A 14,809-nucleotide genomic window follows, 5' to 3' on the forward strand; every position below is an offset into this window, starting at 1 on the left:
GAGTGTAAGCCATCCACAGAAAAAGATTCTTTCTTACTCAGGTTTATAGCACAGTACCTGGCACAGAAATGTCTGTCACAGAGAATGATTTTTTAATTGCATGAATGGAGAATGAAGACACCTGAGTTCTAATCCCAAATCTGCCTCTTACTCAAGGCATGACTTTTGGGAAATCAGTCTCCTTCTCTAAATCTGTATTTCCTCATCCATTTTTCCTAAGTGCATCCCATGGAGAAATGCTCTATGCAAAAAAAAAAGGGAGGGGGAATACTGGGAAATCTTCAGGCTAGATTCTGCTCTTGGAGTCACAATGCACATTTCTAGAACAAAGCATCTGAGAAGTCCAGCAGTGAGCAAACCTGTTTAACTTTGTCTTACCAGCAATTTTCACATGCATTTGGCCATGGAAACTTTTCTCTTCTCATGGAGTTAGTGGTGCTGGAAAATGCTGAACTAGAAAGGCATTCAAGGCTCTTTCCTGCTCTGACGTTTTACAGGTTTGTCACAGAATAGCTCCAAGTGAATTTGAAAAATACTCAAGCTAGACAGTGGAAATGAAATCACAAATGTTAAGACAGTGAGATCATGAACATACTGTTAGATAGCGTTTGTATTTGTAGGGCTGTAATACAGAAGGTCCCCTTCCATGTCCCTGATATGGTCTCTGCTGAGCAAGCTCCCACCTTCACACATCAAGCCAAAGTCACCCAGATGACCTGTGCTCTTCACTATGACTCTGAGAATCCACCTTCACTTTGCCTAAGTGGTTCTTGAGTAAAATGCATCAATCTTCCATCCAAGCTCCCAGCAAACACCGGCTTCCCATTTGCTTACCCTTGGCAAATTGCCATGGACTGGACCTAACTGATGCACCACATGCCACAGAGCAACTAAGCCTGCGTGCCACAACTACTGAGCCTGCGTTAATAGAGTCCGCGAGCCACAACTACTGAGCCCATGTGCCACAACTACTGAAGCCCACGCACCTACAGCGCGTGCTCCACAATGAGAAGCCACTGCCATGAGAAGCCCACGCAGCTGCAATGAATGCAGCCATAAATAAATAAATAATAAATTTTTTAAAAAAAGAAAGAAAAAGAGGGAGAGGAAACAAAATTGATAAACCATTAGCCAGACTCATCAAGAAAGAGAGGGAGAGGACTCAAATCAATAAAATTAGAAATGAAAAAGGAGAAGTTACAACAGACCCCACAGAAATACAAAGCACCCTAAGAGACTGCTACAAGCAACTCTATGCCAATAAAATGGACAACCTGGAAGAAATGGATAAATTCTTAGAAAGGTATAACCTTCCAAGACTGAACCAGGAAGAAAAAGAAAATATGAACAGACCAATCACAAGTAATGAAATTGAAACTGTGATTAAAAATCTTCCAACTAACACAAGTCAAGGATCAGATGGCTCCACAGGTGAATTCTATCAAACATTTAGAGAACAGCTTAACACCCAACCTTCTCAAACTCTTCCGAAACATTGCAGAGGAAGGAACACTCCCAAACTCATTCTATGAGGCCACCATCACCCTGATACCAAAACCAGACAAATATACTACCAAAAAAGAAAACTACAGACCAGTATCACTGATGAATATAGATGCAAAAATCCTCAATAAAATACTAGCAAACAGAATCCAACAACACATTAAAAGGATCATACACCATGATCAAGTGAGATTTATCCCAGGGATGCAAGGATGCTTCAATATACGCAAATCAATCAATGTGATACAGCATATTAACAAATTGAAGAAGAAAAACCATATGATCATCTCAATAGATGCAGAAAAAGCTTTTGACAAAATTCAACACCAATTTATGACAAAAACTCTCCAGAAAGTGGGCATAGAGGTAACCTACCTCAACATAATAAAGGCCACATATGACAAACCCACAGCAAACATCATTCTCAATGGTGAAAAACTGAAAGCATTTCCACTAAGATCAGGAACGAGACAAGAATGTCCACTCTCACCACTATTATTCAACATAGTTTTGGAAGTCCTAGCCACGGCAATCAGAGAAGAAAAAGAAATAACAGGAATCCAAATTAGAAAAGAAGAAGTAAAACTGTCATGTTTGCAGATGACATGATACTATACATAGAGAATCCTATAGATGCCACCAGAAAACTACTAGAGCTAATCAATGAATTTGGTAAAGGAGCAGGATACAAAATTAATGCACAGAAATCTCTTGCATTCCTATACACTAATGATGAAAAATCTGAAAGAGAAATTAAGGAAACACTCCCGTTTACCATTGCAACAAAAAGAAAAATACCTAGGGAGACAAAAGACCTGTATGCAGAAAACTGTAAGACACTGATGAAAGAAATTAAAGATGATACAAACAGATGGAGAGATATACCATGTTCTTGGACTGGAAGAATCAATAATGTGAAAATGACTATACTACCCAAAGCAATCTACAGATGCAATGCAATCCCTATCAAATTATCAATGGTATTTTTTACGGAACTAGAACAAAAAATCTTAAAATTTGTAATGGAGACACAAAAGACCCCAAAGAGCCAAAGCAGTCTTGAGGGATAAAAACAGAACTGGAGGAATCAGACTCCCTGACTTCAGACTATACTATAAAGCTACAATAATCAAGACAATATGGTACTGGCACAAAAACAGAAACATATATCAATGGAACAAGACAGAAAGCCCAGAGATAAACCCACACACCTATCATCAACTAATCTATGACAAAGGAGGCAGGGATATACAATGGAGAAAAGACAGTCTCTTCAATAAGTGGTGATGTGAAAACTGGACAGCTACAAGTAAAAGAATGAAATTGGAACACTCCCTAACACCATACACAAAAATAAACTCAAAATGGATTCAAGACCTAAATGTAAGATCAGACACTATAAAACTCTTAGAGGAAAACATAGGAAGAACACTCTTGGACATAAATCACAGCAAGATCTTTTTTGACCCACCTCCTAGAGTAATGGAAATAAAAACAAAAATAAACAAATGGGACCTAATGAAACTTCAAAGCTTTTGCACAGCAAAGGAAACCATAAACAAGACGAAAAGACAACCCTCAGAATGGGAGAAAATATTTGCAAACAAATCAGTGGACAAAGGATTAATCTCCAAAATACATAAACAGCTCATGCAGCTCAATATTAAAAAAACAAACAGCCCAATCCAAAAATGGGCAGAACACCTAAATAGACATTTCTCCAAAGAAGACATACAGATGGCCAAGAAGCACATGAAAAGCTGCTCAACATCACTAATTATTAGAGAAATGCAAATCAAAACTACAATGAGGTATCACCTCACACCAGTTAGCATGGGCATCATCAGAATATCTACAAACAACAAATGCTGGAGAGGGTGTGGAAAAAGGGGACCCTCTTGCACTGTTGCTGGGAATGTAAATTGATACAGCCACTATGGAGAACAGTATGCAGGTTCCTTAAAAAACTAAAAATAGGGCTTCCCTGGTGGCGCAGTGGTTGAGAGTCCGCCTGCTAATGCAGGGGACACGGGTATGTGTCCCGGTCCGGGAAGATCCCACATGCCGCAGAGCGGCCAGGCCCGTGAGCCACGGCTGCTCAGCCTGCGCGTCTGGAGCCTGTGCTCTGCAACGGGAGAGGCCACAACAGTGAGAGGCCTGCATACCACAAAAAAAAAAAAAAAAAAAACACTAAAAATAGAATTACCATATGACCCAGCTATCCCACTCCTGGGCATATATCCAGAGAAAACCATAATTCAAAAAGACACATGCACCCCAGTGTTCATTGCAGCACTATTTACAATAGCCAGGTCATGGAAGCAACCTAAATGCCCGTCAACAGACGAATGGATAAAGAAGATGTGGTACATATATAAAATGGAATATTACACAGCCATAAAAAGGAACGAAATTGGGTCATTTGTTGAGACATGATGGATCTAGAGACTGTCATACAAAGTGAAGTAAGTCAGTAAGAGAAAAACAAATATGGTATATTAACGCATATATGTGGAACCTAGAAAAATGGTACAGATGAACCGGTTTGCAGGGCAGAAATTGAGACACAGATGTAGAGAACAAACGTATGGGCACCAAGCGGGGAAAGCAACAGAGGGTGGTGGTGGTGATGTGATGAATTCGGGGATTGGGATTGACATGTATACACTGATGTGTATAAAATTGATAAAAAAAAAAAAAAAGAAAAGAAAAGAAATCTGGAGGGACTTCCCTGGTGGTGCAGAGGTTAAGAATCCACCTGCCAATGTAGGGGACACAGGTTCGAGCCCTGGTCTGGGAAGATACCACATGCCATGCAGCAACTAAGCCCGTGTGCCACAACTACTGAGCCTGCGCTCTAGAGCCCGCGAGCCACAACTACTGAAGCCCACGCACCTAGAGCCCGTGCTCCACAACAAGAGAAGCCACCGCAGTGGGAAGCCCGCGCACCGCAACAAAGACTAGCCCCCACTCGCTGCAATTAGAGAAAGCCCACACACAGCAAGGAAGGCCCAATGCAGCCAAAAATAAATAAATAAATTTATTTTGTAAAAAACTGGAAACAACCCCAAAATCCATCAATTGGAGAGTGAGAAGTAAATTATACCATATACACAGAAGAGCACCCTTTAAAAACAGTGATGTTTAACTACATTGATATGAAAAATGCTCACAAAGTATTATTGAGTGGAAAGCATTATATTATAAAATAGCATGTATAAAATGATATCATTTATGTAAAATGTGTGTGTGTGTGTGCTCACGCGCACGCCTAAAGAGATACTTGGAAGAATGTTCAGCAAAATGTTAACAGTGGTTATCTTTGGCTGATAGTTTGTTACTGCTTTATTCTTTGCACTATTCTACACTTTTTGACATTTTTGCAACAAGCTGTATTATTTTTATAACAACAATAATGCCATTTTCAACTCATACTAAAATACTAAAAGAAGTTGGTACTATCTACTACCAGACGATCTCCCTGGAACCTTCCAGCTATGAAGATTCATTAATGCCATGTATGCCCAAATGATGAGCAAGGACTGTGTGTGTGTGTCTGTGTGTGTGTCTCTGCACGTGCACATGCGCGCGTGTCAAGTTAGCCCTCAGGATAGAGGGACTCACTGAAACTTGACCTCTCAAGTCTCTCCTTTCTAGCAGGTTAGAGGTCAGACTTCACGAAAGGAGGAGAAGTGAATTTGAATGTCTGAAAGCTAAACCTCGGTCAGGCCATGCCTTGTAAAAGTTCCAGAGACAGCATTACTCACAGATCATAGAAACAGCTTAGACACAGGTGAAGATGATATACTCTGGAAAACTGTCAGATGATCCCAAAATGACTTTAGTAAAGACAATAATACTAGTGATAAAAAGGCATGTAAGAAGAGTAAATAAAAGTGTTTTGAGCACATAATGAACATGCAGATATCTGTTAAGTTATTGAATAAATCAGGTCTCGGGAAAACCAAAAAAAAAAGTGTTTTATGAAATGTTAAGAATGGAAAAAGGAATATTTTAAATAATGTATTTTCTGCCTCTTGAGATTTTTAAATAGGTATAACAAAGTAAAATAAATATTAAAAATACGTGTAGGGCTTCCCTGGTGGTGCAGTGGTTGAGGATCTGCCTGCCAATGCAGGGGACACAGGTTCGAGCCCTGGTCTGGGAAGATCCCACATGCCGCAAAGCAACTAGACCCGTGAGCCACAACTACTGAGCCTGCGCGTCTGGAGCCTGTGCTCCGCAACAAGAGAGGCCACAACAGTGAGAGGCGTGCGCACCACGATGAAGAGTGGCCCCCACTCGCCGCAACTAGAGAAAGCCCTCGCACAGAAATGAAGACCCAACACACCCATAAATGATAAATAAATTTTTTTTTAATGTGATTTTTTTTCTAGTCCCCTCGAAGTCTGTATGTTCAAGTACGCCATTAAAATTTTTTTTTTGAGGAATCTTCTCAAAGGGGAAAAAGAGGACTCACCTTGTATTGGGGGTCATTTCATTATGAGACAGCTTGAAAAGCGACGTGGGGTGCAGGCAGTGTTCTGGGGCCCCTACTTACCTGGCACTCTCATCCTCTCTCCCTTTCCCAACCCAGTGGAGCCCAAATCTCAAGACATAACAAAGCAAAAGGCTGGAAGCTGGAGAGGGCTGGAGCAGACAGCACACGCCTCCTTTCCTTCTCCCTGGGGAGGCCACAATTAGTATGGCTGTGGAAAAAGTGACAGGGCAGAAAAAGCAAAAACTCTTGCTGGCTGGCGTACAGGCTAGTCATTGCCAAGGCCACACGGTGAGTGAAAATCCCTGCAGAAGAAGAGTTTTCCCCTGAGTTGGGCGCTCAGGACTGATGGGTGCTGATATGTAAATAGGGGTCTGGGTTGAGCTGACAGGACACGTTGAGAATCTTAGATCTAAGATCACAGGATCTTCCCAGAACCCTCCTCCCGTCCTCTCTCCCTCCCTCTGTGATGCAGAGGCTCAGAGTGTGCTTGGGAATGACCTAGATATTTATTCAGGGGCAGGGGTGAGAAGGGCCTCTGGGAAATCCCTGCCCTCAGTGTGTGGTCTGCAAAGGAAAGAGAGGTGGAGATATCCCCTGCCCCACTCCACTAGGAAACTCAAAATATAACCTTGGAGGGATTTGGCCAAGTGGCTACTCTCTACGAAGAAACACACCACACCCGTACATTAGAAACAAAGGGACATTTTGATACGGTTGTCTTGTTTTTGGTTTTTGCCTTTGTTTTTTTTCTTTTTGACATGGCTGTTTAGATGTGGCCAACTGTTTTTTAAAACAGTTATTATAAGCAATATGCACAACTTAATCAGCTAGCCTCAGTCTTTGTCTCCCACCCAAATCAGAGACGTAGGATTAGGATGTCACTCAGGCAGGTATATAGCGCACTGGACTCGTCAGATTCTTACTCCTCGCTCATGCAAGGGCACTAGCTCCCTGGCATACCTTCAACATCACTCATTGTGACGAATGAAAAATTATTACCTTTACTCTGATTTTAAAATCTTTAACACAATTAGGCATTACATAATTGGAGCAGTTGGAGGAATAGGTGAAGAATGTAGGAATACACTTCTTATTGAGTATTTCTCAATAGGGTGTTAACCACCTGCCCCTAGAAAGCAGATTGAAACACACACACACACACACACACACACACACACACACACACACACACACACATGCACCACTGCATAGGCTGAACAGTTTGAGTAAATTACAGACAATATAACATCAAGGGTGACATATGTATGTGGGATCTATGTCCTTCCCCAGAAGTAGGTGATCGAGGGCCCCAGCCTCCTAACACCAAAGGCTTTGTGTTTTCTTGCTTTCTTCCCCTTTGTCTCCAGTATTTCTCTGGTTCTACATCCTCCTCTTTCTTATCTTTCTCACTACAGTTATTGTTTTATTTCCACAGAAGAATCACCGTGACATTGTGAAAAGAGAACTGGACTAGAAATCAAAAGATCTCTAGGCTAGCTCTGCCAGTCCATGGGCTGTGGGACTCCAGGGAAGAGTCCCATATCTGTACATCTACATGTACAGAGTCTACATCTCTGATTGTTTACTTATCTGTAAAGATAATTAATATTTAAATGATTATCATGTCCCAAGGCACGTACTAAGCTCCTTGCATAAATTACCTTGTGTAGGTGAGGTCAATACCAATACCGTTTCCATTTCCATTTCCCAGATAAGGAAATGGGCTCAGAGAAGGCAAGTTCCTATAGCCAGGATGTATCAGAACCAAGGATTAAGATTCCAGAGCCTATTTTCCTGGTACCCACTTGCTGGAAGAATTAATAATGGGCCACCTGAAAGTCTAACTAACTGCAAGTGATCTAGGATAAAGCATGTCATCAGTAAAAAATAAAAGTTGTTTAAATCTTTATTAAAGGCCAGCAACAAGGCCACGTGTCTCACCTACCACAGAAAGCTGTCCTGAAGATCAAAGATAAAGAGACTCTCTAGGGCCTTTCTAAGCTGTAAAGTGCTATACAGCTGTGAAGCATCCTTCCCCAAGTTTTCCACCCAACAGGAGCAAATACACCACTGGTGGCTCAGAGCTAAACAGGTTACTCAACCCTGCCCTAAGCTGAGACTGGCTTTGCAAGCAATGACTCAAGTAACTGCCAGGAAAGAGAAGCAAAGGAAAGTGACTCAGAGACTTTTCAGCCTTGATAGGGCACTGGGACCCGGGCTGGCCTCCCTACGGGGAAGACATTGTGGAAGTGGGGGCAGTTCCTGCAGGTAATGCCAAATCCACAGGGGTCCAGCACTTGCCCATCACACCTCCCTTCTCATCAGTATTGCCTGTCACTAACCTAAGCTTTTAGAAGGCCATTTGTGTCTGTTTAAATTAACTTGGAACAGGGAAATACCTTAGAAGATGCTGTGAGTGTTAAAGATTAAGACACTAGTGGCATCACCACCCACCCTCCGGTCATTAAAAATGATAAAAAGCTTTTGTTTTATTTTTATATTAATCAGTCCTTTTAGTTAGGCTAAAAATTTTCCAAACAATTTAATCCCAAATTAAAAGCATCACTGGTAAAGAATCACAATTATCCTGTCATTTTAGAAATTAGCAATAGTGGTTGCTAAGGGGCTGGGCAGGTGAAGCAGAGAGACTGGGCAAATGAAAGCTGCCTAGGCTCCAGAGTCTCTTTTGGGGGATCTGTCAAGATCCCAAATCAAGAATCCAATAATGGCTATAACACAATGTATCTAAGCATAGTGTTCCTTCTAGTGGTTTCTATGCATTGACCAGTGGTTTTCAAAGTGCGATCCCTTGACCTGCAGCATCAACAGCATTTGGGAACTTGTTATGAATGCAAATTCTCAGACTGCTTGCCAAACTTACTCATCAGAAACTCTGGATTTGGGGCCCAGGAGCCTGTGTTCTGGCCAGCCTCCAGGTGACTATGATACATACATTGGTGGTAAGGGAGTCACCTGGGAAATTTGGTTAGAGTAATTAACACCCCCAGCCCTATCTCATACCCACAAGCCTGGGCTTCGGAAATTAGCTCTCCGCATGATTAAGATAAACACCAAGATTTGAAAACCACTGATCCTAGCATATGAGAGGACTGAGGTTAGAAGCAAACAGTGATAAAGGGATTAATAGCCCACCAAAGTGGTCTGACGTTTACTTTAAACTGAAAACATCTGATCAGCAGCAACAGCAAGAAACACTTTCTAAACTTAAGCAGAGCCTCCCGAAAATACAGCTGCCCTTGACCACCACCCCACCCCGAGGGGGTCTCCAGAGTGGGAAAAGACTAACCCTTAGCACTGGGACGTACACAAATTCAGCTGTCCATTAGCATCAAAAAGCCCAATAGGGGGCTTCCCTGGTGGCGCAGTGGTTGAGAGTCCGCCTGCCGATGCAGCAGACACGGGTTCGTGCCCCATTCGTGCTCCAGTCCGGGAAGATTCCACATGCCGCAGAGCGGCTGGGCCCGTGGGCCATGGCCGCTGGGCCTGCGCGTCTGGAGCCTGTGCTCCGAGGCAGGAGAGGCCGCGGCAGTGGGAGGCCCGCGTACCGCAAAATAAATAAATAAATAAAGCCCAATAAAACCTTTCATATTTTCCCACTGAAGGCCTAAACAGCCTCTCTTTTTTTGTCAAGTCGGTATATAAACCTTTATCTCTAGCTATTCAGCAAGTTACTCATTACTAAGTACTCCCTCAGGTGAATATAATTAAACCTTGTCTTTTTTTCCTCTTAAACTACTGTCAGTTAATTTGCAGGCTCCTGACTATAAGTCTAAGTGGGTAGAAGAAAACTTTTCCTCCCAACGGCGGTAACCTTTTCAGGAGTCACAGAGGATTTAGATGAAAACTAAGAAACAGAAAATAAAATTCAGAAAGACAGGGAATTCCCTGGTGGTCCAGTGGTTAGGACTCGGTGCTTTCACTGCCAGGACCCGGGTTTGGTCCCTGGTCGGGGAACTAAGATCCCACGAGCTGTGAGGCGTAGCCAAAAAAAAAAAAAAAAATTCAGCAAGACAATGTTCCGAGACCATCATTTGACAAATGTCAGTTGCAGTATGAAACTACCTCCTGTAGGATACACCTTTTCCAAACATTAAAACAGCAGGACAAAAAAAAGGCAGGGGGGAATAACAACTGAAAATGGAAAAAGCCCCAATAATTTTAATACACAGATTATTAACCAAAAACCATCTTAATGAATAATGTCAAAGTCTCTCCCCATCCAGGGGAATTTCTGACAAAAGCTAGGAGCCTCAGATAATCTACTACTGATTATCACACAACAGACAGGTAGCTGTGGAAGGTTTTTTGTTTATCTGGTTATTGGTTTATTCTGAGATACCTTTTTACTGAAAATGGATCAACCTGATCCTTACTTTCTACCAGTGAGCAGGGCCACAAAGCTCTAAAAAATAAACATACAAAACACCCATGCTTAATATAAGCCAGGTCCCCACTTGGGTTTTGATACCTTACCTTCACAATAGTATCATGAGAGAGGAGTAGGGAACTATCACCATCCGTAGTAAAATAAATCTCAGAGGCTCAAAGCCTTTAATGAAGATAAGGAGAAACAGCTGGCCTTACTGCCCTGCCTCTGCGCACTGAGTCTTTCCGCTTAAAGTTTTTTCACTTTAATTACCACCACAATAATATCCAAGGTAACTGTTTCTTCCTTAATACTCTGACATCTTCCTCCCAGGACCAACGTACTTTCCCTTGGTTCCCCTGTGTATAGCTCAGACAAGACAAAGCTTTCAAAGGACGTTACTAAATACTAGTAAAGGACTGGAAAATGGGAAATAAACCCATAGCACTTAAGACAAGTAGTATAGAGAAGCAGATAAGAATATAATTCCAGAACTAGACTACCAAGGTTTAAATTCTGGCTGTCATTTACTAGCTGTGTGACCAGTTACTTAACCTCTCTGTGCCTTGATATCTTCATCTGTAAAATGATAATTAAAGGACCCATCCCACCATCTCATAAAATAACATCTGGCACATAGCACACATGTATATATTCAGTTTGGTTTGTAAAGTACAAGTTTTAGTTTGCAGCATATCTACTTTTCTCCCAGATTCACAAGTTCTGTGCTATTTGACCCAATATCTGGAGAAATCCAATCTAGTCCAACAAAGGGCCACCCAGATTCACAGGTAAGGGCAACTCACCTCACTTTTAAAGATGATAAAACTGAGCCTCATCTGCAATTCCAACTATCTAAACCCACCACACTTCAAAGATTCAAGCTCAAATACCACTCTTTTTTTTTTAAGAGCAAAATATAGAAATTGAATAACTTTGTATAAGTATCCTGGGTGACATAAAACTCTGAATGTTATTTTTAATTTGAGATATTCTTTATGAAATAAAATGGAGGGAATGGAAAAAAGGAATTTTCGTACAATCAAAAAGTTAAAGTTAAAAGTATTTCCAAGGTGTATTCCTCAAATCCAGAACAGAAATTAATTCAATGCAAATTCCTAGAAATTAGTTTTCAGGAATTACAAATGTGTGAATTAACTGCAATATACAACTCTTCTGTCCATAGCATCAAAAGCATGAGGAAAAAATATGGTAATATTCTTCCATAGACATCTATATATTTGTAATTCAACTGATATCACACACACACAATCTAGTATTGAATTGTTTCATCCAATGTAACTATGATAAGATTATATAAAAATGAAATTTCCATCCTACACATTAGAAAATATTAAGTCTCCAGATACTTTAATAATGCCTTACACTTGTATAGTACTTATAGTTTACAAACCAATTTTATCTCCATAATTTCCTTTCAGCTTCATGGCATAGGAGATGGCACAACTTTATTTGCACTCATTTTAAAAGAGCTGATAGTACAGGCTTAGAAAATATAGGTCTCCTGGCCTAGGATGCAGACCTTAGCAGGACCCAGATATCCTGACTCCAAATCTGGTTCTCTTTCCATTAACACCACAAGATACCCTATGAATGCAAAAAAACTAACATATTTTATAATGATAAATCCCCCCTTGCAAGCATAATGTACATGTATCTTCTTTTAATTTTTGTTTTAAAACGCTGTTTGAGTGAAATGAGAACAAATAAAAGCTAATAGATAAACTCACACTATTTTTTTAAAGGAAATTCTCAAGGGAATAAGGTTACACGTATACTTACCTCTCATGAGTCAAAGTGTGAGCCAATCCCCCTCTCTACTAATCTCATCTTTCTCTTCAGGGGAACTAATATTGCCCACTGAATCTACTTAATCCTTCTTGAACACTCAACAGACAATAGCAATGAGCATAACAACCTTGCTTGGGATGAAGTGGGGATTCATGTATGAAACCAAAAGCCCAGCTGATGTATTTGGTAACTTTTCTAGTGTGATTTTTTTTAATTACATGTACCAACTGAGAACTTTTCCTCCCACTTACACAAAACAGGACTTACCCTATGAAATGGACCTTTGAATATCTCAAACTAAAAATTGAAATGTTTCACAATTCCCTTCAGTTTCAGCTGAAGAGTTTTAGAGATCTGGTTCAGGCATCATACTCAGTATTTGCACAGCACTTGACAGTTTCAACGTACTACTGCATGCCCTATGTCTGGTTAGATTTTCCAGCTACCCAGTGAGAAATGTATTATTATCATCCCTATGTCAGAGGTGATAAAACTGAGGCACAAGGAGGGTATCCTGCCCAAGACCACAATGAAAGCAGGAGATGGAGACCCAGACCCACTGACTCCAAATCTCATGTGCTCTTTTCCCTTCTTCCTTGCTGCCTCCCCTTAAAATGTCCTCCCCAGCCACACACCCCCAAGTCCCTTCAGAAGAGACTAGCTCAAATACTGGTTTCCTTCTTCATACATGGATAAGTCTTGGACAAGCTAGAATCTCCTACCCTTTTCCCACTTCCACTGGGAGAAAGGTGCACCTCCTTTATCCTTGTCTTTCCAAGACAACAAGGAAGACATCTCCCCATGGTGCCGACACCAGTACAGAGGTGGGGAAAGAGATCCTTAGGGTGTAAACTGCCTTGCCAGCTACTGTTTAAACCCCTGTGAAAGATGATTCTTATGAAATAACCCCTTATTGATGTAAGTCAGAAATGAGTCTTAACCTGTGAAAGTTAATGGGCAAGTTTTATGGGCAAGAGGACAAGAAAACCGAAATCCTGTTGGGAGACAGAGCCTTCATGTCTCCCCCTGACGGTAAAGAGGGCCCCCATAGGTCTCCACGGAGCAGCTCCCCGCGATCCTTACGCAAGAGAAGACTTACCCGCGGCGCCGGGGCTTCCGGACAAATGGGGCCGAGACATACTTGCCGCACGCTTCAGCACCGGGGACAGTTCCAAACTCGCTAACTTCTCGCGCTCTTCCGAGCTCGGCGCGGCCCGCTGTGCCTCCCCGCCTGCGGGCCAGATGGCGGCCTCTCCACGCCTTGGTCCAAGCCTCCGGGTCTTGGGGAGCGCGACAGGGTCTCCGCGAGCAGCGGGAGCAGCCGGGGGCGCCTCGGGCTGCGACGGCGAGCAGCCCAGCTGCACCGAGGCGCTGCGGGACCGCGCCAGCGCCGAGGAGACGGAGCCCATCTCGGAGGGCCGGGCTGGGCCCAGCGGAGCGGCCAAGGCTCCCGGGGGGACCCACACCCCTTGCCTGCCAAAGGTTTACTCTCTCCTCGCGCCGTAGCGCCCCCAGCTTCTGCTCCTCCTGTGCCTCCGCGGGTTGCAGCCCCTCCTCGGCGGCGGCGGAGGAGGCTGCAGGGAGGGCTGCGCGCCCACGCCGGGGACTGAGGAAAACCCGGGCGGTGTCCGCGCCTGTCTGATAATCCGGGCTGGTGAGGACACTTGGAGGGGTCAGTGCGCAGAGACTGTCCAGAGGTTTTACTGGGGATTGTGGGGGGAAAGGGCGTGGCATTATGTGAGGGATACCGCTTTTTTCTCTACTTTCTGCACTTTGTTCACCTGGGGCCAAAGGACTGGCTCGTCCTTCCTGCTCCTTCCGACACATCTGGGCCGCCTCTGTTCCCCGAGAGATTGAAGGGTTTAGCGAGGGCAGAGGAGGAGCCTATCTTCTTCTCAGTTACTCTTCTTAGGGCCAATATCACTACTCTTCCAGGCTGTGCCTTCCCGCTGAGCCCGGTTGGGCTCCTGGCTGTCCCTGAGAAGGCTCGGCGATCCCCTTCCCCAGCGTACTTCCTCCCGCGCCCCTCATCCTGGGTGCCTCCCCCTTGTGGGGACCAAGAAGATGCCCACCCTTCCCACGGGGGATGGAGGCCAGAGAGGGCAGCCAAGGTGCAAGGGGAGGCAACTCTGCTAGTACTCCTCAGGAACGCAGCCCTGGGGGCTCCCATGAAGGGAAGCCAGAGCAGCCAGGGACTCTATTAATGGGCCTGCCCTGCTGGCCCCACCCCTTCTCTGACTGCAATAAGAAGGTGGTGACACCTAATGTGGATCCAGAAGCCAGAAGAGCAGCCTGGGATTAAGTTCCAGCTAAAACCCTGTTGCCCAGAGAGGTATTAGGTCTTGCTCAAGGTCACAGCCACTTAGTAGCAATGGAGTTGGATCTTGTGTCTGGGACTCCTCTTTCTAAACCCCGTCTCCTATCCTCCCTGCTCCCCATCTTGAAGGTGTCAGGCACTGAATTATGAATCAAGACAACTGTGAAGGGCTCCCCTGGTGGCGCAGTGGTTGAGAGTCCGCCTGCCGATGCAGGGGACACGGGTTCGTGCCCGGGTCCGGGAAGATCCCACATGACGCGGAGCGGCTGGGCCCCTGAGCCATGGCCGC

At 43.6% G+C, this 14,809-nt stretch overlaps 1 protein-coding gene across 1 annotated transcript in view; it reads right to left on the reverse strand.

Annotated features, from left to right (window-relative positions):
- Window positions 1-13,612, reverse strand: part of PDE1C (phosphodiesterase 1C) — a 565,059-nt gene extending 551,447 nt beyond the window's left edge. The window contains exon 1 of the mRNA XM_065884420.1: window positions 13,303-13,612. Within this exon, the coding sequence (XP_065740492.1) occupies window positions 13,303-13,612 (310 nt within the window). The remainder of the gene's footprint in view (window positions 1-13,302) is intronic.
- Window positions 13,613-14,809: the final 1,197 nt, after the last annotated feature.

This window comes from Phocoena phocoena, chromosome 9 (genome assembly GCF_963924675.1).
Source record: "Phocoena phocoena chromosome 9, mPhoPho1.1, whole genome shotgun sequence".
NCBI classification, from domain to species: domain Eukaryota; kingdom Metazoa; phylum Chordata; class Mammalia; order Artiodactyla; family Phocoenidae; genus Phocoena; species Phocoena phocoena.